Source organism: Pan paniscus, chromosome 4, assembly GCF_029289425.2.
Source record: "Pan paniscus chromosome 4, NHGRI_mPanPan1-v2.0_pri, whole genome shotgun sequence".
In the NCBI taxonomy this organism is placed as follows: domain Eukaryota; kingdom Metazoa; phylum Chordata; class Mammalia; order Primates; family Hominidae; genus Pan; species Pan paniscus.
The window spans coordinates 144,216,424-144,240,786 of record NC_073253.2 but is presented as its reverse complement, the minus strand read 5'-3'; the positions used below and the strand labels follow the sequence as shown (position 1 = coordinate 144,240,786).

General features: G+C 41.6%; 1 protein-coding gene across 3 annotated transcripts in view; it reads left to right on the top strand.

The window, feature by feature from the left end:
* SH3TC2 (SH3 domain and tetratricopeptide repeats 2) overlaps positions 1 to 24,178 on the top strand; it is a 77,826-nt gene extending 53,648 nt beyond the window's left edge. For all 3 annotated transcript variants that reach the window (XM_003829049.5, XM_034960752.3, XM_055112775.2), the window contains 3 exons: positions 397 to 547; positions 2,321 to 2,517; positions 4,501 to 24,178. In XM_003829049.5, the coding sequence (XP_003829097.2) occupies positions 397 to 547; positions 2,321 to 2,517; positions 4,501 to 4,692 (540 nt within the window). In that variant the 3' untranslated portion in view covers positions 4,693 to 24,178. The remainder of the gene's footprint in view (positions 1 to 396; positions 548 to 2,320; positions 2,518 to 4,500) is intronic.
* Positions 24,179 to 24,363: the final 185 nt, after the last annotated feature.

Here is a 24,363-nt window from a genome sequence, read left to right as displayed (position 1 = left end):
AAATGACCACTTTTTGAGATATTGCCACACTATGCGTGTACTCATGTGTGCTTCATAGATAGCACCATGGATGCTAGGGGAGCACACAGCTGAGAAGGGAACGACTTTCCACGTGACCTTGGGAAAAGCCGCTTCCCTTTCCTACTCCAGGTTTCCCCAATTATAGGAAGCCCAATGCCCTCTACTTCTTCTACTTTAAGATCTGGGCAAAACATCATGAGCAAGGATCAGGAGAGAGAGGGTTGAGTAAAGGCACACAGGGAAACATGGCTGACTCCCCTTTGTTTTAGTCCACTGCCGTTCCCCAACCCCTGCCTGTAGAAGATAAGTCTCCTAGCTATGGTATGCACTGAGGATTCCTAGCTAGACTAAGGTTCCTTGGGCTTCTGTTCCTAGGCTGGAGCTGTTCCTTTAGCAAGGAGGTTGAAGGTGGTGAGAACTGAGCTCCGGATTTTCAACAAGCTGACAGAGCTGCAGATTAGCCTCGAAGGCTATGAGAAGGCTTTGGAATTTGCCACCCTGGCCACCAGGCTCAGCACAGTCACAGGTGGGTGGTCTTCACTATTGGGTGTGTTGAATGAGAGGGGTGATTAGTCAAGGATAGACAGCAAAGCAATAACACCGCAGGCCCTGGAGTCAGACTGTGTGGGTTCAAATCCCAGGTCCAACTGTCAGAGAGACCTTAGTTAAGCAAGTTGCTTAACTTCTATAAGCCTCAAGCTTGTCATCACCAAATCAGGATTAAAAATAGTGCCCACCTCATGGTAGTTGTTATGAAGACCAGTGATTATCCATGTAACAGCCATAGCACAATCCTGGGTACATGGTAAGTCCTTGGTAAGTGTTGCCTGTGCCACACTATTATTATATTACAGGTGCTGTTGTTCCCCAAGTGTAAAGTAAATGATATTTTATTCTCTTCATAAGCTATGTTCCCATTGCAAAAGGACTGTGCCCTGAATTTTAAATTAGTTAATTTTTAGTCAAAAGTGCATTTTCCCATGAAGCTAAAATGTAAATGAAGGTCAGGTTCCCATTACCCTAACTCAGAACATAGCTGAATATCTTGTGTTTATGTCAAAAGCTAGTGGGAAACAATAATAGTCATCAGAACAGATAAATGGCAGAATAAAAAAGATTTTAAAACCCCTCATCTTGAATGTTGGTGTTTGAAGAAAAGCAGGTTTGATAGAGAAGCCTTGATTAGATGTAAGGGTAAATGTAATATTCTGTGATGATTCCAGGAGGGTCTTCTGGGCATTTTCAAGGGCATCGGGTGTGGATGATACCGGACTTTATTTTGTCTAATTGCATTCTTGAGAGAGCCTTCCTTCTTTTCCCTACCTTTTTCCTTATTGCATAAGATCTCATCTGAGTGACTGTGTGCTAATCTCAGGAAAGGCCTTGGAGGCCCCAGGCAGTTCCTCTGAGCACTCTTTATCCCTCACTGGATGGGAGCTGAAGGGAGGTTGTATGCATCCTTTATGTATGTACTTCCCCTGTGGCTGATTTTTCCATATCAGAGAATTTTCTCTCTCTTAGATTTTCTTTTTTAATTTTGGCTTTTGGCTCTTTGAAGCTTAAAAGTGATGTTTTTAGATGGTATCCAACAGCCACCTTGCAAATATTCCAAAGACATGATTGTAAGCCTTTTTTCCCTGTAAAAGATTGCTCTGTATTAAAACAAATCCACCAAACAACAAGTCATAGACCCGTTAGAAACCAGCATTCTAAAGCATGGTTTAAGTGTGAACAGGTGTTTGTAGCTTATCTGAGACTGACAGTAGGTAAAGGGGCCAAGGAGAGACTGCTACATGGTGGTACCCAAGATAACTCTCTGAAGAGAGAGACTTTTGTGTGAGGAAGACATTTATTATACAGAGTGATTTATTGCAATTCTTAGCTACTCCATCAAGCTAGACTTGTCACCATGTCCCATTAAAAGAGTTTAAGAAGAATTCTTTCTCAGAATCCTGCATTACAGTAGCATCTGCAATAAGGAGAAAATTTTCTTCTGGGAATAACTCCAGGAAACCTTGACCCATCCTCTACTTAGTCACTCTTATAGAGCCCTGCGTTTTCTTTTGTAGCATTTATGACATGTGTAATGTTACATTTGTTTGTGGGATTATTTAAGGAATGTCTGTCATGTGAGACAATAAGCTTTATGAGTACAGGCACCTCTTCTGTCTTATTTCCTATGCCCCAGCACAGTCCCTGACATCTAGTAGACCTTCAAAAAGTTTTATGGAATGAATGAGTGAACAAATGATGCAAAGTGTTGGTTGCAGGATATCTCTCTCAGTCTTCCAATTCTTAGGAGATCGGAGGCAGGAGCTGGTGGCCTTTCACCGCCTGGCTACAGTGTACTACTCCCTGCACATGTATGAGATGGCTGAGGACTGCTACCTGAAGACCCTGTCCCTCTGTCCACCCTGGCTGCAGAGTCCCAAGGAGGCCCTGTACTATGCCAAGGTGTATTATCGCCTGGGCAGACTCACCTTCTGCCAGCTGAAGGTAAGAGCCAGACTTCCAAGATTTCCTGACAGCCACCACCCAACCATTCTCCTTCCTGACTCAAAGACAATGAGGAGCCTTTGTGGTGGAGCTGAGAAAACCAGAGTGCCAAGATGAGGAGTCTTGTCTCATAGGGTGAGGAGTGGCTTTACAGGGGACATGGAAGCTCTTTCCACTTAACCCTGCTGAAGATCTCAAAGGTGCTCCCATCTTCGCTGAGGAGTAGACCATGGTTCCTCTTTCTCCTTGCCTTGCCACCATGTCTGTGGCTTCTTTATCTGTCAGATACTACAGGCACATTGCCTGTGAGTCTCTCAAGGGCCTATGGAAATATACAAGACCCCAAAACAAAAGAACTATAAGGTCTAAAATGAAGATCAAAATGAATACTTAAGAGTTTGTCCATAAAATGTTACAGACCAACTAGTCAACTGCAACTCATTTCTTATAAAGTAATGTAAAGCTACATTTTATGAGAAATGTGGGTGCATATTAACATGTTTGAGATAACGAGGTATGGGGCCTTTAAACTAAGTATACTTAGATCTTAAGAAGGTTTTAGCCCTGCTTCTCTTGCTTGCTGAATCTAGAACTTCCTTTTTTGCTTGCTTGCTTTTTTTTTGGGACAGGGTCTTGCTGTGTAGCCCAGGCTGGAGTAGCATGGCTCAATCTTGGCTCACTACAGCCTCTGCATCTGGGGCTCAAGCAATCCTTCTACTTCAGCCTCCTCAGAAGCTGGGACCACAGGTGCACACCATCACACCTGGCTAATTTTTGTATTTTTTGTAAAGATGGGGTTTCATCATGTTGCCTGTCTCGAACTTCTGGACTCAAGCAATCTGCCAATCTTGGCCTCCCAAAATGGTGGGATTACAGGTGTAGTAGGCCATTATGCCCGCCCCAGAACTTCTTATTATTTTGGTGACTTCTAGAGTTGTGTTGGTTGCAAGTCTCTGTTACAACCCTGACCCCCAAACTGTGTCCCTAGGATTGGCTTCCTTTTACTAGAGGTCCCTGTCCCCTGAAGCACAACCCTTAATCTCTTAATATAGTGGCTTCTGAGTCACTCCTGTGTTTGGCCCCCAGGGAACCCTCAGGGCAGCTCTGCTGTCCTTTTCTTATTTGCCAGGCTTTGCTTCTGGCCTGAATTAATTACTGACTTATGAGGGTTAATGGAAACCAGGCAGCCTTTTTGAGTCTCACCCAAAGAAGCATCTGTTTCTCATCTTTACCATGTAGGGAGGGCCGGGGGTAGTGAAGCACCCTCTAGCCATCTTGCCTCTGCCCCATAGCTCCCAGTAAGTGGTTCAGGGACAAAGTGTGTGATCTGATCATGTCAACCAAGAACTCCACGGATTGTAAAGGGAAAAACTCAGTTCAAACTTCCTTAAGCAAAAAAGGCAACTTACTGGCTCAAAGAATGTGAAGGCTGAGCTACAAATTTAACTGCAGATAGCTCTGGATCCTGTTTCTCAATCATCATCAGGGATTTCCCCACCTCTCATTGTATTCCTTGACTCTGTAATGTTTCTACTTTGCTTTGTTTCTTGGCCTTTTCCCCTTCTAGCTACTGGCAGGTTCAAGTCCACCTCTGAACCTTCCACTTCAGAGGGACTATTTTCCTTATTGAGACACAGTGGAAAGTCCCAGGGAGTGGCAGATGTAGGCCAAGTTTGGGTCATGTACACATCCCTGAAGCACTGTGCCCAGGGCAATGATGTTTCATGATTGGCTGAGCCTCAGTAAGGGACCACCTCTGTGCCTGGAGTGCAGGGCACTGTGATTAGCAATGCCCCAAGGACCACAGTGGAGGGAGAGAGGGGCTCGCTAAGGACTCAGGAGATGGGGATTGGATGTTGGGCAAACAAACAAACAAACAAACAAACAAACAAAAAAAACTAGAGTGGCCAGCACAGCCTCCTAGCCTGTCCTGGAAGTGTTTGCTAATGCTGTCTCTTCTTTGCCCCCATACCACGGGGTTAGGATGCCCATGATGCCACTGAGTACTTCCTTCTGGCCCTGGCAGCAGCGGTCCTGCTGGGTGATGAGGAGCTTCAGGACACCATTAGGAGCAGGCTGGACAACATCTGCCAGAGCCCCCTCTGGCACAGCAGGCCCTCCGGGTGCTCCTCAGAGAGGGCGCGGTGGCTGAGTGGTGGTGGCCTGGCCCTCTGAGGAAAGCTGTCCTGTCTCTGGACATTTGGCATGGCCAGACTCTGACCCCACTGCCCTAGGCTCTTAAATACTCATTGGGAGGGTCCGAGTCATTACCTGGCCTAGCCCCCTCATTTCACAAGAAGAAGAATGAAGTCCAGGAGGAGAAGGGCTCATTGCAGGCCACAGAAAGATTTGATGGTGCAGCGATGAGAATTCCTGGTTCCAGGCTTTGCATCTGGAGCCTTTACCAGTTGACTGTTGCCTTCCACACAAACAGCCTCTGAAAAGCACTTTCTCCATACATAATTCTGGAGAAGATGAGGAATCTTGCCGTCCAGGAGCCTTCCTTCCTCCCCCAGTGAGGAAATCAGTCACTGCACTGGTGCAAAGGCAAGCAGATTGGAATTTGTGCTCTTCACCGATTTTCTCAGGGAAAGACCCCTTCCCCTTGCCAGCAGAGGAACCTGTAGTTTTTTCCATTTCTTTCTTCAGAACCAAAGTATGTATCACTCCTCATGCTCACAGGGATTGACAGGAGAGAATTCACCAGGATCTTAGCTCAAAAGACACAGCCTCAGAATGGCCAGATGGATTGCACGAAACCTGACTTGGATTCACCATCTTCCTCCTGCCATAAGGCTATGCTCCCACATAACCTCCCAGAAGCTCCAGGGAAGCTTTCCAAGAGCGAAGGCTTGGAAATTGAATGTTAAGAAAATTATGACATAAATTACATATAAATAGTGTATATGATTAAATATTGTCCAGTTACATTTACACACACATTTTGTCTCATCCACAATGGGGGCAGATGAGATGGAGGACTTGAAGGATGGGAGAGAATACCAATACATGTCTTTTTTTTTTTTTTTTTTGAGACAGTTTCTCCTCTGTTGCCCAGGCTGGAGTTCAGTGGTACAGTCAGGGCTTCCTGCAACCTCAGACTCCGGGGCTCAAGTGATCCTCCAGTGTCAACCTCCTGAGTAGCTGGAACTACAGGCATGTGCCATACCCAACTACAAGGCATCTTATTGATTTCAGGGCAGCTGCTTTACAAAGCATCTCTATTAATAACATCACTGCATAGCACACTGAGTGGCCTAAAACACTTATAATCTCATGGTTTCTGAAGGGCAGGAATCCAAGCATGACTTAGCTGAGCCCACTGGCTTAGGGTGGTTCACAGGCTGCAGTCAGCTGGGGCTGCAGTTATCTCAACTTCAACTAGAGAAGGATGGGCTTCCAAGCTCACCCACACAGTTGTTGTTAGGAGTCAGTTTTTTGCTAGCTGTTGGCCAGAGGCTTCCTGCAGCCACTTGCCACGTGGGCCTCTCCACAGGGCAGTCACAACATGGCACCATGCTTCACTAGAGGGAGCAAACAAGAGGAGCAAGAACCAGAGTGAGCAGGAGAAAAGGGAGTGACTCTTTCTATAACCTGATCACAGAAGTGACATCTCCTTAGTCTTGCCTATTCAATTCATAATAAATGAGTCACTAGGTCTAGCTCCCACAAGAGGGGAGTGTTTACCAACAGCTTGAATACCAGATGGTGAGGAATCATTGGGGATCATTTCAGAAGTGACCTACCACAGTATCTGAGTTCTTTGATAATGAAATTGGGAATTCTCTAATTTCAGCAAACTGAAAATATGGTCCACTAACCAGCAGCATCAGCATCACCTGTGAGATTGTTTGAAATGAAAATCTGTGGCCCCACCTATGATCTCTGAATCAGAATCTCTGGATCCCAGAACGCTGACTCGTCCAAGCTTTCCTGGTGATTTTAATGCACCCTAAAGTATGGGAAGCACCACTGCAGGGCAAGAGCCCTCAGATAGTGTGCATAACTATTACCTGGTGAGGTTGTGGAACATGAACTTCTTGGTTTCTATCTCTAATAATTCTGATTCAGTAGATCTGGGATGTATCCCAGGAACATGCATTTTTAGAAAGCAACTCAAGCAAGCCTGATGCAGGTGGTTCACCCTTGCTCCTTCTGTGAACCACAAGGATACCAGCCATAATTCCCTGCATCTGATGCCCATCAGCTTAGCTTTTATTATCAGACCATCTGCCCTTAATTTCTAGCTTCTTGGGCTGACCAGATGATTGGTTGTATGAAAGGGTGAGATGGGAGTGGTGAGTTGAGCCGCCATTGCATCTTCTAGTCATCAAGGTTGTCTACTAATTGGCACATATTTTCTCTTAGAGATGTGGTTGGTTGTCAAAAGGCTGTCTACTCTAGAGAGTATTCTCCAGGAAGGAGAAGCTTCCAGTTGTCTAATTAGTAAAGTTATCTAATCTACTACCATAGAGAATAGATGTGGTTTTGCCCCCACCACAAGCTGTAAAAGCCCCAAGCTGGGAGGGACGTTGCGGTTGAGGCTATTCAGTCTAATCTCCCGTGCATAGTCCTTTCAACAACATTCCTGGGAGACAGTCAGGGGCACACACATTCCAGAACAGTTACATATCGTGTATTTGAAGAAGGCTCACACAGCCCTGGAAACCATGCCACTGGCCATTCCCCATCTGACTCAGGTTACAGATCCCCTCCCTTTTCCCACTGACCACTCACTCTCCTCTGGCCAGATTTGTTTCTGCTTCTCTGAAAGAGCAGTTCCTATAACTGCATGAGGCTTTTGATATTGGCCGGTGGGTGAAGAGTACAGAGGGATGTTACTATACTTAATTTGATTCTTCCTCTCCCCAGCAGCCACATCTGTCCTTGGCTTCCATTGAGCTTTATAATCAATTGAAACTTCTGTGTCTTCTGACTTGAACTTCTGTTTGGACAGATCTTTCTCAATTGCTGCAAATATGCATATGCATTTGCATATGCATACACATACACACACATACGTGAAGAGCGTTGTTTCTATCCATGTTACATCTCATTGGAAATTTTAGCTAAAATTTCCCAATTCTGTGCTCTTTGATTTACCTCTAAATCTGATGAATTTACCCATAACCAGGTCAGTTATAAAAATGTTTAGCATGTTTCCAAAGACAAGGGTAAGACTATTTTTTTAAAATAAGAAAAACATTGTGCTATATAATTGCAATTACTACATTCTATATGTAAATCACTTGCTAAAACTCTTTTAAAAAGTGTTTAAAAATTTCATTTTTGAAATGTGGGCCAACTATTCCCTTTGGAAACATGTTGATGCTGTCTTTTTTTCATGATCCACAGAGAGTAAAGTGGTGATTGGATCTGGTCTCTACTTAAACATTTAAAAAAATAAGTATATCATAGCCAAACATGATGTAGTTACCCTCTTTATTCTAATTGTTCCCTCAAATCTTATATGGGCTGTGTGACTGCTGGCTCCTTACATCTAATCTAAATAAAGAACAAGGAGGGCATTGCAACATTGTGGAAAACCCTGTAACATGTTTTCTCAGCTTTCAGGTATACTAGTTCCCTGTCCAACAGTATTAACATTCTGAAATCCAATATTGCTTTTGTCCTTTTCTTATTTGCTTTTCCATTATTTTAAGATGCCTTTATATTGTGCATGTGTATATATATGTATGTGTGTGTGTGTGTTCATTTTCTTCCTCTTTGTAAATATAATGCACCTCATTTGGCAGAAGTTTATTTGGGGAAGGGAATATGCAGGAATGGAGGGTGTTAGGATGGGGGATCAGGAAGCCTATCACTAAAGGGAACCTGTATTTTGGTCTTGATTTTGATATTAAATTGCAGTGCGACCTTGGGCAAGTCACTTAACCTCTACACATCTCAGATATTTGTCCTCTGATAAAAGAACCTCACCTCTGGGTTTTTCAGCAGTGCTATTTTTATACTGTATGAATAGGATGAGAAATAGTATTGGAGAGATGAAATAATATATTTTTATAGCCCAATTATATTATCTTCTTTTTACAGGTGAGTAAACTGAGGAACAGAAGGGTAACTTTCTCCCAGACACATTGGTAGTTAGTGGCAAAGACAGTGGTACTTGAGGCGGGGGTCTCATGACTCAAGGACTTAGTTGCACAAATGACAGGATTTCTGCTGTTCAGGGCTTCCTTTACAGTTGTGTGTGTATATGTACACGTGTGTGTATGTATGCATGCATTTATCACGATATGCACCAAAGAGCCTTTACAAAACATTTTCTAAATTGATTTACTTCTTTTACTCATATTAACTTATTTTTATAAGGGATGACTAGTCTATATAGAAGAAAAACTTGTATTGTTTTCCATAAACAGAATTATGTAAATAATGGCAAATACAATGAAAATAAAATAATGCATTAACTTCAAGCTAGGTCCTGTTGCTCATTGCAAGCACCCAGCCTAGGCCTTATCTGGCATTGTTTGAAAACAGAGAGATTAATAAGTGGCAGAGAGTGTAGATGACAGACTAGCAACAACCACTTTTTCCTTGCACACTCAGAGAAATGGAGTAAGCAGGGAAGAGGACTGAGCTCCTTCTGAGGAGGGTCAGTGTCATTCAATGCCAGGTCTGGGCACACATTTCGGGGAAGTGGGGATTCAGCTGGGTGACAGGAAAGGGGCAAATGATATATTATGTAATATGATTCAGTATCAGAAGCATTGTGATTGGTGTTAGTTACAGGATGTTACAGGCACTGAGGGGAAGGGATTTTACCCAGACAGGGTTACGGGCATCAGGAAGGGCTTTCTGGAGGACGTGATATCCAAACTGAGTTCTGAAAGGGACACTTACTTAATTCTAACTGCAGACCAGCAGGTTGGTATTGACAGACAGTGCATGTGTCAAGCAAAGGTCCAGAGGGTGGACAGGGGGTGATGTTTTCTGAGAACAGGTCACTCTGAGTGCAGTGAGGCTGGAGCAGATTCAGGGAAGCAAAGAGGGTTTGGATTCTACCTGGAGGCTGAGGGGAAGGTATAGAAGGATTATAAGCAGTTGAAAAAAACATGGTCAGATTTGTGCTTTGGAAAGATGATTCTAGAAGCAGCATGAGACTAGATTAGGGCAGCAGTGGAGAAGGTAGAAAACACATTAGGACTTGGCTATTGCAACACAACACTCCAGCCTTGATTCAGATATCAACAGTTTTCCCCACTAATGTTCTTCTGATCCCACATTGGATTTAGTTGCCATATTTCCCTATGCATCTCTGGTCTATGACGGTTTCTGCCTTTCCTTGTTTTTCATGACCTTGTCAGTTTTGGTCTCTTTTCCTCTTTTAATTGCTCCCATTGAGATGTGTGGACAAGCGGCAAAGAAGGAAGAAATTCAAGGGAATGGGCTCTGCACTCACTCAGGTGGCAGCTCAGGTGGAGGCAATGTAATGTGTTTTGGAGTTGGGCATACTTAGGTTAGAATCTGTTTCTTACTAGCTGTGTGACCTTCTGCAAATTAATTAACTTCCCTGAGCCCAGGGCTGTCAGAATTATATCAGACTTACCTATGTCATAGACAAGGAAATGGCTAAAAAGGAAATCCATCTTTGGAGGCATGTAAGCCTTGACATTGAGAAGTGCAGCCAAACCTAGAGGTGTGGCCAGGCACCCTGGTCCTGCATTCAGGGACACTTGGGTCTGAAGCTCTTTCTCCTTTTCATCACTGAGTGACCTGAGCAACTTACTTTACCTCTTTAAGCTTCAATTATTCCTCTGCTCAGACTTTTAATTGAGACGAGATGTATGGATGGCTTGGTATGAATATCAATTGGTGGTAGCTGTCACAATGAAGCAGAACTGAGTAGATTCTTAATAAGCACATCTATTCCTGGGTCCCACACCGTTAAGTGGGAGGGTGTGTATGTTAGGGGTGCTCTTTGCTACTGGGCCTCTCACTTGGCGGTCTTCCCTCTTCGGTGGGACAGCATATATTTCCTGATATGTACCCCCTCACTCTCCCAACTCTGTCTGATTATTCCAGAACTCAGGGGACTTGAGGATGGAGGCTGCTGGAAGTGCTGGCTCTGGGAATGTGCACTTCGTTCACCCTCCTCTAAGGGGTGTCTTCTCCCCAGAGAAGCAGAGACAAGTGACTGCTTAGGGGGTGGGGATTCTCCCCAGCTGCCATGGTGCAGGATCAAGAATAACATGCGTGGCCAGGACTGCACAATGGGGCTGCTTGGCTTGGCTTCCCAGTACAGACTGCGAGGCAGGTGAGAGGGAAGGATGCTGTGCTTTCAAAACGATTTCAAAGGTGAGAACCCAGCTGCCACTTATAGTGCTGCCTTTGACTCCTTATCCAGGGCATCACACTAGCTTGAGGGATGAGGCTCTTTGAGATGAACTTCCAGACAGGGTAGGTGAGAGGATGGTTGAAGTCACATGGCTAATGAGAAGACAGGCTAATCCATTGCTGTCCTTTTCTGTGAGAAATCCAAGAGTTCCAGTAGGGGGCAGTGATGTCTTCCTAAATAGTGTATCATTGGTAAAGAATGTATTTAATATTAATAGTTCTGAATCAGACTAGGGTAGTGGCTTTCAAATCCTTTTTTGTTGTTATGTTGTTGTTGTTGTGGCCCACAGTGAGAAATGCATTTTATAGTGTATCCTCGTGTGCATATGTTTGTGCATATGCAACAACATAGAGAAATGCACTCATACATTCTGTTTTGTTCTATTCATTTTTAAAAACATTCTATTCTAGTTAAAAAATATCAGATTTATGACTCACCAAATGAATTTCTCACTCATTAACCTGTAGTTTGAAAAGTGCTGACCTGGAGGGTGGTCTCTAAAAAAGTGCAGGAGGGCTCCAGCCTTTGTTCTTTTCTATGTATTATTTGATGGATATCTTACTTCTTTTTGAGACCAGAGAGTGTGTACATCTCAAAATAAAAATAACAGTTGAGGTTAATGTGTTTTATGCATTAAGTCTCATGCAAAACCTTTGTGATGACTCTCATGTAATCACACAACATTTTGGTGTAGTTACTATTATTTTTATCTCCACTGAGGTTTAGAGAATTGATGTGGCTTGTCTAAGTCCACAGTTAGTGGTGATCGAGGTGAAATTTGAAGTCATGTCCTCTGATGCTGGAGCTAGGAAATGAAACCATTATATTATATTGTGTTTCTGTCAGGTGACACATCTCTGAGAGAAATGCTATCACTAATATGATCATGAATAGAAGCATTAGATTAAAACTTGTTTCATCAGCCTGAAATACTGGGCTGAAATCAACACAATCATTCTGGTGTAATTGAATCAATCAAAATTGGTTACTGTAGAACAGGATTGGAGAGAACTGACTTTCCAGGAGGTCTTGAAAAAGAAATACTGGTGTTATTGTTGACCACAGTCAGGTAACTTAGCCTAGAAAAAAAGAGAGACTGTATTTCCCAAATGGAAAATAGAAGGAGGAACAGAAAGCTTTGACCTATAGTAGTGATTGGTCAAAACAAATTATAAGATCAGTAAGTTGTGTTTTGAAGAAGATTCCAGGTTGGGAGTGAGGTGAATGAGGGAAACTTGCAAGAGACTCCAGAGCCAATCATAGAAGACTATGGACATCTGAGGAAGGGAAGCAGCCAGGTGGAGTTTCGTGGGTCTCACCCATTGTAGTACCCGTAGCTCCAATGGTGGTAGCAGAAGGAAGATCATGAACATGAGAGAATAGCCTACTTTTGACATCATGGAAAAAGCTATTAGGAACATCCTTCTCATCCAAATATGTGTTGCAAAACAAATAGCCTGGGAAGAGCCCACGTTCATGTACAGATGCTTTGTTTCTTATGCATAAATGTTGGTAGTAGCACTTTTTTTACTCACTTAGTATTCAGGAATGCTTAATTATCTACTTCCCTAACCTTCCATTTTACTGTATTTTTATTTAGGGTCACACATTTTACTGTTATCTATGAAAAGGATTTTGAAAATAGATAACTCGCTTCTGTCTTTTATTTTAACCTTCCAAATCTAGCGGACCATAGTTAAACATGATCTGTATGACTCTCAACTACTTGATCTTCCTTGCACGGGCCAAATATGTGTGAAGGTGACTTTTTTTGTTATTGAACTTTCTTGCACATAGAGAACTTCTGATGTTTGTTCATCTGGGGATATATCTGACATCTACTTCATAGAGACATTCATAGGAATGCCCCTGAATTCTTTGAACATTGTACCAGACAGCAAGCAGTGACAATGGCTACATCTGCTTTCCTCCTCAGGGGAGCTGCCACGGGCTAGGCTGAAATAACAGCTGCATGGTAATCCTGGTGACCAAAAAGCTACTTATTCATAAAACAAAACAAAACTAACTTTTGTCTGTTCTAGAACATGTAGCTTTGGGGCTGTAGTGGGTGGAGGGAAAGGATAGCAAACAGAAAGATTACTTGGAGGATTTTCATTTCCGGTTGTTTTACAGTCCTAAGAGCTTATATAAACTGATATTCTGATCCTCTTCCAAGTCCTGTGGCATTCTTTTCTTTCTTTCCAAGTTGTATAAAGTCCATCTGTCTGTTTCTCTCTCTCTCTCTCTTTCTCTCTTATTTAGGCAGGGTCTCACTCTGTTGCCCAGGCTGGAGTGCAGTGGGGTGGCCATGGTTCACTGCTACCTCGACCTTCTAGACTCAGGTGCTTGGGTGATCCTCCCACTTCAGCCTCCCGAGTAGCTGGGACTACAGGCATGTACAACCACTCCCAGCTAATTTTTTTTTTTGGTAGTTTTTGTAGAGATGGGTTTCCACCATGTTGCCCATGCTAGTCTCAAACTCCTGGGCTCAAATCATCCACCCACCTCAGCCTTCCAAAGTGCTGGGGTAACAGGTGTGAGCCATGGCACCCGGCCAGTTTGTCTCTTTTTTCTTTTTCCTCATGTCCTAAGCATCTCCCTTTTGCTTGTGCTCATTTGTCCCTGTACTTTTCCTTCAAAGCACTTATCATAGTTTAAAAGTGTACTTTATGTGAGTTTTTTTATTTTAATAATCCATGTGCACCACCTAGATTAGAAATTCCATGAAAACAGGAATCTTATTTGGGTCACTCAGCTCTGTATTTCCGGAGCCCAGCCCAGTGTCTGATGCATGGCAGGCTCTCAATAAAGATTTGTTGAATGGGTGAATAAAAAAATAAAGGAATGAAATGTTGGACTTGGGTTTTGACCTTTAGGGAGAAAGTTTTAAAACTATAATATAACTACTTATTGCTCATGAGTGATTGAGAAATCAGGTGATAGGGCTGCTCACATATATAGCAGGTATTCAGCAAAAGTTTATTGAGAATAATAAGCATAATTTTTGTTTGTTTAGAAAAAGTTGCTATAGATGTGGTAGGTCTTTTCTTAATTTTCAAACAGATAGTAGTTTGACCAGGGATAATCATGGTCTTTTACTGAAGCTGTAATGATGGTTGTGCTAAGTAATTTACCCACAGTATAGGATTTGATCCTCCAAATGATCCTCCAAAGAAGGTGACCTTATCTCCCCTTTTCAGGTGATAGAATCAAGGTTTAAAGTATTTCAGATGTTTGCAGAGATTCAAAATCACTTTTGTCTGACCTGGAAAATCAGTGCTTTATATAATTATGTAATTCTGATACACATTTTCTCTTTCAGAACTTAGGATCTTCAAGATAAATATTTCTCTTTTGAACATTTGAATGTTTCCCTTTGTCTTAAGGAGGAGGGATGATAGAAAATCTAGGGAGCAGGGACCTTGGCTTATATAAGCCTTATTAGACCAAATACCACAGGAAATCCCTTCAGTGATGAATGTTCTATGGAATAAAGATCCAGGGGATAGGCAGTACCTTTAAGGTATTTTGAGGCCTGAGTGGTCCAGAGTATTGTTTCATAATCCCAAGTCTCTTTCCTTGGGAAATTATAAGTTCATGGTATTGCGGGATGTGGATGAAAACCTCATCCTTGCCCTTGAGTATCTGTCAGTCTGTTTGGGGGAGATTGGATGCATATATGCAAGGCACTAGGAAGAAAAGTCTGAGTTTAGCTCCTTTGGGACAGAGGAGGCAGACGGTTATCCATCTATTCATCCATCTATTCATCCATCTATTCATCCATCCATTCATTCATCCATCCATCCATCCATCCATCCATCCATCCATCCATTCATCCATCCATCCATCCATCCATCCTTCCATCCATCCATTCATTTATCCAACCAGCCAATTAACCAACCAACCAACCAACCAACCAACCAACCAACCATCTAACCACCCAACCACCCACATACCCAACCAATGAATCAACCAACTAACCAATATTCAACACCTCTCATGTGCTAAACTCACAATCCAGTGAGCAAGATAATGACAGTCCCTGTCTTCATAAGTCCTATGGGCTCCAGGGCAAGTCAGAGTCCTCTGATAAACTTACCTATTATTCTTACCATCACAGCTTAGATTTGAGCACTTTTACCTCAAACACTGTACTAAAGGTTATACTCTTATTATATCATTGACTTCTCTTAATTTCTCCTACCTGCAAGAAGTAATTGCATTGTATAGTTATTCACATAACACATGTGAAGAAATGAGTTCAAAGAGGTTAAGAGATTAATTTTACCCAAAGTCCTGTAGATAGAGAGTGGCAGCTTCAGGACACCAGCCCAAGCCTTATCTATATTGCAAGTATTGCATAAAACCTCAGCTGAAATTTTGATAAATTTTATGGAACTTAAGCTAGATAGATCTTGTTCACCTGAACATCCTGTCTGGGATGCATGGTAGTAGACTGAACAGCTCCACTGCTTATGAAATGTGTGACCTCAGGCAAGTTGTTAAGCTCTTGGTGCTTCATGTTCATCATTGGCAAATGGAGATGATAATAGTACTTATCTCATGGGATTGTTGTGTGGATCAAATGTGTGAATATATGTAAAGTGCCTGGCCCATGTTATATAAGTGTTGGCTATTATTGTTATTGTGTTGACAGACATTTCAGAAGAGTACTTGTTTGGGCGAAGAAGTTAATGAACACTTCTTTGTTGAACCTGTGGGGTTAAGGCATGCTTAGAGGAATGTAATCTGGGCTAGATGCTTGGCTATTCAAGTGAGCATGTGACAGTGATGGTCTCAGTCTGCCTCCCTTGTCAGAGCATCATCTGTAAATGATTGCCTCCATCACTTACCAAGCACAGTCACAGGAAGTTGTGACCTCCCTTTATTGGAACTGTCATTTTGAACCTATGTTTAGTCTGGCAGACATTTTGACCTCCGTGATATATTGCTGAGGGTGTTTTGACTCCATGCTTATAACTACAACATTAAAAACACCAATAATGGCTGAATTTTTATCAAGAAAGTATTTTCTTAATTAATGCTTACTCAATCATTTTTACTCCAAGATAAATGTTCAATACAGAGCAGTTAAACCATTTCTACCTTTTTCCATCTTCTATTTTATCAAAATCATTTTATGGAGATGAATTCTTTTGCATTTGGAATTTTACAATGATGGCTTATAATTTATTGACAATAATTTATTTGGGTCAAATTTTAGCTTCTGCCACTGTATTTTCCATCGTAGTTTTATTTCTACTAAGTCAAATTTTCCTGGTTTAAATTTGATTGATTTGAATTTTATTGGGATAATTTGATTCCCCTGTGAATGTTTGCTCATTAACACATTCTTTGTGTAGGTTAGCTGTTGTCAGTTTTATTTTGAACTGATTATTTCAATCAAAACGGTGAGGGACAAATGCCTAATCACCTTAAGCGTCTGTGGAAGCCAGGAGTGAGGCCAGGTAAAGGCAGCCCAGACCAGATCTAAATGAAACGCTGTGGGCTAAGTTTTCATTCACAGAAGATGGGCAGAGTGGCAGATCAGGGGTAACTATCAATGATACAAACTTCAAGGAAATGATGAGATACAGAGGACCAAAGTTAAAGTCAATGATATATGTGAAGCATGATGATTTTCCAAGCCATACCCAAACCCTATGAGCTGTGCATGTTATACCCAGCAGTTTAATCCTGGAAGACTCTTGGTGCATGTTGCAGGGATGAGTTAGCTCAGTGTGATGTAGTTAAAGAGCAGTGGGATTGGGGTCAGGTGATCTGGGGTCTGAACCTAGTTCTGTCACTCCTTGTGTATACTGGGACAAGTCCATCTCCCACCTGAGGTCTCAGTTTTACCAACTGTCAAAAGATTGCTCTAAAAGTTCATAGACCCCTTCGAAAATCTGAAAAAAAAAAAACCAATGAAATCTCTTCTTGGAATTATGTATACACACCCATACACATACTTTTAAAGGCCTCATGGACCCTTTAATGCACGCCCAAGGATGATGAGTTAAAAACCTCAGTCTCTGTAATCTGTCAGGACCTGTCCAGGGTTGACATGCTAGGGCTTAGGTAGGTGTTATATATGTATCCTCCAGGTGATGCCTGAGAACTGACATACATACTGCTTATGGATAAAAATGGAGACATCCAGAAAAGCAGGATCTGGAACCCTTTGTATGCATTGTTGGTTTCTTAGTGTTTTCATTAATATTATGAATGGTTAAGAGCATAAACCTTGGGATTATGCTACCTGGGTAAAAATCCCCACTGTGTGCATGACCTTGGGCAAGGCACTTAACCATTCTGGGCCTCCATTTCTGCATCTGTAATATGGAAGTATTAATGATAACAACTTCATAGGACTGTTGGATGAAACAGCTAAATGTTCAATTGTTACCTCTTATTACCTAGTGATTGAATTCATGTTCTGATAATTTTATGTCATACAAAGTGGCAGCTGGTGGGCTTTGGAGACCCTCTAGCTCAGCTCTGTTGTTATTATATGAAAAGTGAACCAGAAAAGGGAAAGCCTTACCCATGGTCACCCAACACATGTTAGGGTTGCTCTCTGACACTCCCCTTAGACACCAGGAAAGTTGAGCCACCATGACATCATCAGCATACCAGCTTCCAGTGCAAGAGGAGGCTCACCTCCATGGATAAAGTCCCATGTGATGATCTGCCATATTTGTAGAGTTCTCTGACACCAGCTGTTTCTGTTGTGAGTATAGAGTGATTCAGGGCAGGTTGGACACCAGTGAGTATAATTTCTACAAAATCAGTTTGCAAGAGCCTCTCATTCTACCTGGAAATTAGTCACACTGATTCTAATTACAAGGCTTTTGTGACCCCAGCTGACTGGCCACCCCTCCCAGAGCAAGCATTTCAACCACCCAGCTGCAATGTCTGGAGACTACTTGATGTTACTACCACTAAAAGAACTGGAGCTCCTGGGGGAAACCCTTCAGATATAAACACTGTATTATCTGACAGAAAGCAAAAGCTAAGGTGGAAGCCCACTCAAGAAACTTCCAAAGACTCCTGGGTCCTGGGAAATACAGGATGAGCCCATATGGCTAAAGTTAGCTTTGTTGTTGAGGGAACTGTAGATTTAATTGCTGGCTGGATGGTTTGTGTTGCTACTCCCCACAAAGAAATTGACCCTCTTCTTCAGAGCACAGCAAGGGGTACACATTACCCTACTGAAAGCACCTTCTTTGCCCTGCTGGTTTCAGCTGCAGGAAGTACATTCTTGCAGTATATTCACTCTCACATCCAATGTGGTATATGGGTAAAAGCTTTTGTATAGAGAAGAAAAAGTCCTCTACATATGTTAATTTCTACCCCATGTGTAGTTATTGGTCTTTTGCTGTGAATGTTCCTGGTGTTTTAAAGGGTCATATTAAATGTTTTGGGGCTTCTGAGGGATTGGGGTTTTGAAAGTCCCCTGGAAAATGTCAACAGATGTTCAACAAGTGATCTAATTCTGGGTTTTGGGAAATGAAGTTTGTAAACTTGGCTGGGACCTCAGGGCTTGGAGTCAGATAGCTTTGGGACCTTGGAGACATGACTTAACCTCTCTGGGTCTCAGTTTTCTCACCTGTCAAATGGGTTATCCCAGAACTTGCCTTATAGAATTGCTGTGAAAATTAAAAGAGATAATGTACTTAGAATACTTAACTCAGGGCCTTGCTTATTGCAAATATTTAATATATAATTGCTATTATATTTTGTATCCTGTATACTCTATAATAAATAACACAGCTAATGTTTACTGAGCATTTATGGTGTATAAAGCATTGGATTAAATTCTTTGAATGCATGATTTCATTTTCTGTGTTCACAACAACCTCAAGGGTGGTATTATTAACATGCCCATTTTATAGGTGAGGAAACAAGGTCTTGGAGAAGTTCAGTAACTTGTTTGAGGTCCAATAGCTTGTGAGTAGCAGGGGCAGAATTTCCATTCAATTGATCTGGTCCCAGGGCCCATGCTGTTCGCCACCAAGCTGCTCTGATCTCCTTTTGCTCCTGACTTGGCTTCATCAGCATGGTTGTCTTTAGGTTAACCTGGTCTTCCCCTCGAATCCTCTCCTGTGAACCACTTGGCAGCACAACATTGTCTGGGTATGTGTGTTTGTTGACAAAGGCCAGCTTGCTTATGATGGGAGGTGTGAACATTTACAGCAAACTAAGGAAACTAAGGCTCAGAGAGGCATATATCTGTGCTTCTAAAGAGGAACAGTTTGTCATCTTACTATGAATATATTTTAAATGACCAATGTCCTAGTAGGAGAAAGGAACTGCAAGTGCAAGCAGAGACAGGAATAAATCAGAGAAAGAACAAAACAGAGTAGCCTAGCGCACCCAGAGCATACCATCATGAAACCTACTTTGGGGCTATTTCAGTTTCCCCAGGATGGTTCACCTATGAGAGAAAGCAGGGAAAACTGGCTTAAGGGAGCTATATTTTGAGCGAGAGGAGAGGTTGCTTGGAAATGACTCCTAGAAAAGAAGCAGCCCCCACCCCATGAAACACACACACATACACACAAACATGCACACACATGTGTATCCCCACACCCCAAGAACTCATTCTTTTCTGTTATGTATCTCATTTTTCCCCAGTGCAGGTGGATTGATTCATAGGGACATTTCCCAAATGTCCTGGTTGCTATATAGTTCTTCTCTCTCAATTCATTCCAGCTGCTTCTGAATACCAGATTGTTGAAGCTCTTGGGTCCCTGTGACTCACTCTATCCTGGGTCACTCTCCAGATCCCCTTGAATGAGTGGTTCCAGTATTCATGTTCTGGAAGAATGGCATAAGATTTTATCAGACTGTTTTATTATCAGTGCAAACCGGACAATACAGAATTGTACCAACATCTGCAGCAATATACATAGGTGGTCTGAAAATGTCAACACTTTGCAATCCCCAAAACTCACATGTAAGTCCTTCCTTGAGAGTGATTTTCCAAGGTACACAGTTCTGCTGACCAAGGTATAGCTCCTGCCAAAGGATTCAACAACTACAATGTGATTTCTGGATGTGAATGAATTCAGATATTCCTCAGCCATATTTATGCTGGTTAAGGTAGACCTAGGTTCAAATCTTGTCTCAAAGTGCTTAGTATCTGTGTAGCATTAACAAATCACTTTATCTTTCTGAGCTATGGCTCTTTCAACTGTAAAATGGGGATAATAAATACCTATATAGCAAAGTTGTTGTAAAATTAATGAATTAATATGTCTAAAGCAGTTAGCATGGTGGCTGGAATGTAATAGGTCGTTAATAGATTATGGCTATTTTTAAAACCCATGACTTGAGCCTGTAATCTTGGAAAAAAGACTCAAAAAGGGAATTCAATGACTCCAAAAGGAACTCAAGGAAATATAAAGAAAATACGTTAAAAAACAATGACAATAGCAAATTCTTCCACAATCCAAGACATTGTTTTGTGTGTGTTGTGTGTGTTATATGAATGTGTGGTTGGTGGTTGTTTTTTTATTTCCTTCATGTCTGGGCTCAGTAGGGCACAACTAGACCAGATAAGGGAAACATTTTGAGTGAGAGAGAAGGTTGCTTGGAAATGACATCTCAAATCCAAAGAAGAAAGCAAAGCGATAACCCTTAAACATTAAAGTTATGGGGATCGTGTTTTTGAACCATGAGGTGGAACAAGTGACATAACAAACCACCCCAAAAGTTTCTGATTTAAAACAGCTTATCATCATCTGTTGGTCTGATGGATTGACCGGGCTCACCCGGGCAATTCTCGTTTGGGTTCTCTACTGTGGTTGCAGTCCAATAGTGGCCAGAGCTGGAGTCATCGAAGGCTCCTCTGGGCTGGGCATCGAAGATGGCTTCCTCACGGGGCTAACAGTTGATGCTTGCGGTTGGTTGGGAGCTCAGCTGGGGCTGTGATCAACTGGAGCCATGAGCCATGTTGACTCCATGTGGCTTGGCCGTCTTACAGCATGGTGGCTGGTTCCAAGAGAGTGCATTCCAAGAGCTAGCATTCCAGGAGATTAAACGGGGAGCTGAAAAGCTTCCTATGACCTGGCCTCAGAAGTCACACAGTGTCACATCTGCTATATTTTATTGGTTATACAAAGCCAGCCTAGAGCTGGTATAGGAGGGGATTACTCAATGGCATGAGCACTGGGAAGCCTGGTTCACTTGGGGCTATCTTGGGGACTAGATAGTAAGGCAGCTTTACAAGACCAGATAACATTCCCATCTGGGGTAGGATTTTTGATAATGATTTTCATGTCCATGGGAGAAGGAGTAAAGATGCCTTGTTACCCACTTTTCATAAAATCTAGCTTGTTCTCTTGAATCTTCCACCACTCAACTTCTAGCCTGTGTGCATAGAGTTTTTATTACCCAGTGAGGCCAGAAGAACCCAGCCTTGTCCTTAAGACATGCAGGAAAAATATTAGGTAAGTCACCTTCTCTGTCTCCAAGTGGGCAGATGATATGACTCTCTGTCCTTGGCCAGAGGAGGTGCAACAGCATTCTCGGCACTTCCTTGTGGGTATCTGGAGAAGTGGCCAAAGTGGAGATGGCTCACCTTTAGGTGCACTCACTATGTAAGCTTACTCTGGGCCACAGAGTGGAGATTTTCAGATGAGAAGTTTCATGATCTAAAGAACACACACACACACACACACACACACACACACACAGATTTTGAATGAGGCCTTGAGTGAGGACATGACTTGGTGAGCTTCCCACGCTTGTTAAGTGGTGGGAGAGTGACCACAGCTTTGTTCTTCTCAATCTTAATCTGATGATCTTCACTGAATCACTCCACCACACTCGTTATAAGGTTTCCCTTTGTTTCTGTAGTCATTCCTGGCACTTAGTTATTTCAGTGTTTATATATAGTGAGACTCTTTGAAAATGCTATAGGTGAGAAACCCAGCCAAATATGTGGAAGTCTTATGGAATATGCCCAAGACTATAGATGTAAAGACCATGCGGGTCTGCTGTGGGATAGAAATGTTAGCTGGAAGCTCAGCCTGATCTCTCATGAATAAGGCCTGGGAGAGTTTCAACACCTTATCTCCTCAAGTTTACTTACATACTCAATAAATAGTTGTTAGATTCCTTCTATGTGCCTGGCACTGCCCCAGGCTGTAGCAATAGATCAATGAAAAAAACTTATAAAGTTCTTGTCCTCTTGGCACTTGCAATCCAGTGAGAATATTCCTGAATGTTCCCAATGGTGACAGATAGAACCAATCTTTGTTCAGAACAAAGACCATTGGCAAAAATGTGCTTTTTCTCCTCTCCCCACAGAGGGGTTACAGTGGTTAAAATAATTTAAATCAAATTAAATTTAGAAGCATTTGATTTACACATTTCTTCTAAAGTGTGAGACTAATAAGATGATTTTGGAATGGATCTAAAATAAAGAATTTCAGATTAGAGAATTAAGCACAATGAACTACCATGAAATACATTAGCTGGGGAATTAATATTTCGTTTTCCAAAAATCATTTTAGAAACAATAGCTCCCTGGCATTGAACTGGAGTCTTTGAAAACTCTGCCTCTCCTTGGAATTCTTGATATGACTTCATATTATTGCATTGTTAAATAATCTCAGCATTTTTTGGGTGTAACTGTTTTAACAAGTTAACACTTGATGCTGTTTATACAACGTGTCCCTTGGAGGAGCAAGACAGAACAGGACTGGGAGATTACAGCATGGGAATGGGATTTAGGCTCGTCACATTTGGTTGACTGAGCAATTCTTATGCTCTGATTTGGCTTATTATGATGCCTACAAGTCACCCTAACAAGTGGCTTAATAATTTGTCAAAAAAGGTATCTGTCATGTACTCAAACCTGTTGTGTATGAATAATCTAATTGAAGTTCACTTTTAAAATGATAATTCAACAAGCATTTATTAAGAACTTACTGCGTTCTAAGCAATGTAGTTGATGGAGGTTGCTACCCTGGCAGATCTTAACTCACAAAGGGTCAGAGAAACAGCAGAAAAATGAGTGCTATGATAAAAGTAAGACAAGGAGATGTAATAGGGAGTGAGTGGGGTTACCTTGGCTTTCCAGGGCCTCTGTTTTCTCACTAAGTCTATCATTTAGAGCTGGGACCTAATGGAAGATCTCTAAGGTTCTTTTAGTTCTAACATTTAGTAATCACATGATTTGTGCTATTAGGTTTTAAGAACAGTCACTAGCAATGTCTGTTTTTTAATTAGCACAATATTTAATTGCTTTCTGATTTCAGATATATTTTTTTTCTCTTGTTCTTACAAAAACCCTGCAGAGATGAAGAAGCTGTGGTTTAAGGCAGTTATGTAACATACCCAATTTCACATGGGCAGTAAAATAGGCTATTAAGCAGGGCCTTAGTGAGTGAAAATTGATTATAATTGGATCAAAACAGCCTTACTTAAAGAAGTTGAACTAATGAGTTCTAATTTCCTTTTGAACACCAAGATTCTGCATTTATGTGTTTTTCAAAAATCACCCTAGAGATGATACTCTGTAAGTCTCATGTCAGAAAAATGATCGAGTGGTATCTATAGGTTACTTTGCTCCCAGCACAGACATGAAGTCTTTTGAGCCCTAATGGAGATATGATAGTGGGCCAAATCTATATAAAAATGACATTCCACACATTGAAAAATAAAAGTGGCTATTGCTGCTGGGAATGCAAAATGAAACAGCTGTTTTGGAAAATGCTTTGATAGTTTCTTATAAATTAAACATACACTTACAAAATGATCCAGAATTGCTACTCCTAGGTATTTATATCAAAGAAATGAAAACTTTTGTATACAAAAGCCTATACACAAATGTTTAGAGTGGATTTATTCATAGTTGCCAGAAATTGGAACAACCCAATGTCTTCAAACTGGGAAATGGATAAACAAACTATGGTGTATTCATACAATGGAATACTATTCAGTAATAAAAAGAAATGAGCACCCAATACTTGCAACAACTTGGAGTTACATCAAATGCATTATGCTAATTAGAGGAAGTCAGACTTACAATGCTACATACTGTATATCATCCATATGGCATTTTAAAAACTACAGGATCAGCAAACAGATCTGTGCTGTGAGTTGGAGGAAGAATTGATGAAAAAAGACACAAGAAAATTGAAGTGATGGAACTGTTCTATATCTTGATTGTAGTAGTGATGGCATTGAATGCATTTGCCAAAACTCATAGAACTCTGTAACTAAAAAAGAATGAATTTTATTATATATAAATTATACCTTCATAACAGGGTACCCTCAAATGAGTAGTAATATATTTTTGTGTGTGTTTTGATTTTAAGTGCTTTGAGTGAATAGTTTTTTTTTTTTTTCCAGAAAAGTAGCTCATTCTTATTCAGTGTTTGTTTTCTGAGGATGTCAAGTGGAGTCAGAACCAATAAAAGTTCTATCAAGAAGAGTCTCAGTTAACCAGATTAGCTTGCCCAGGTTGGTGGAAC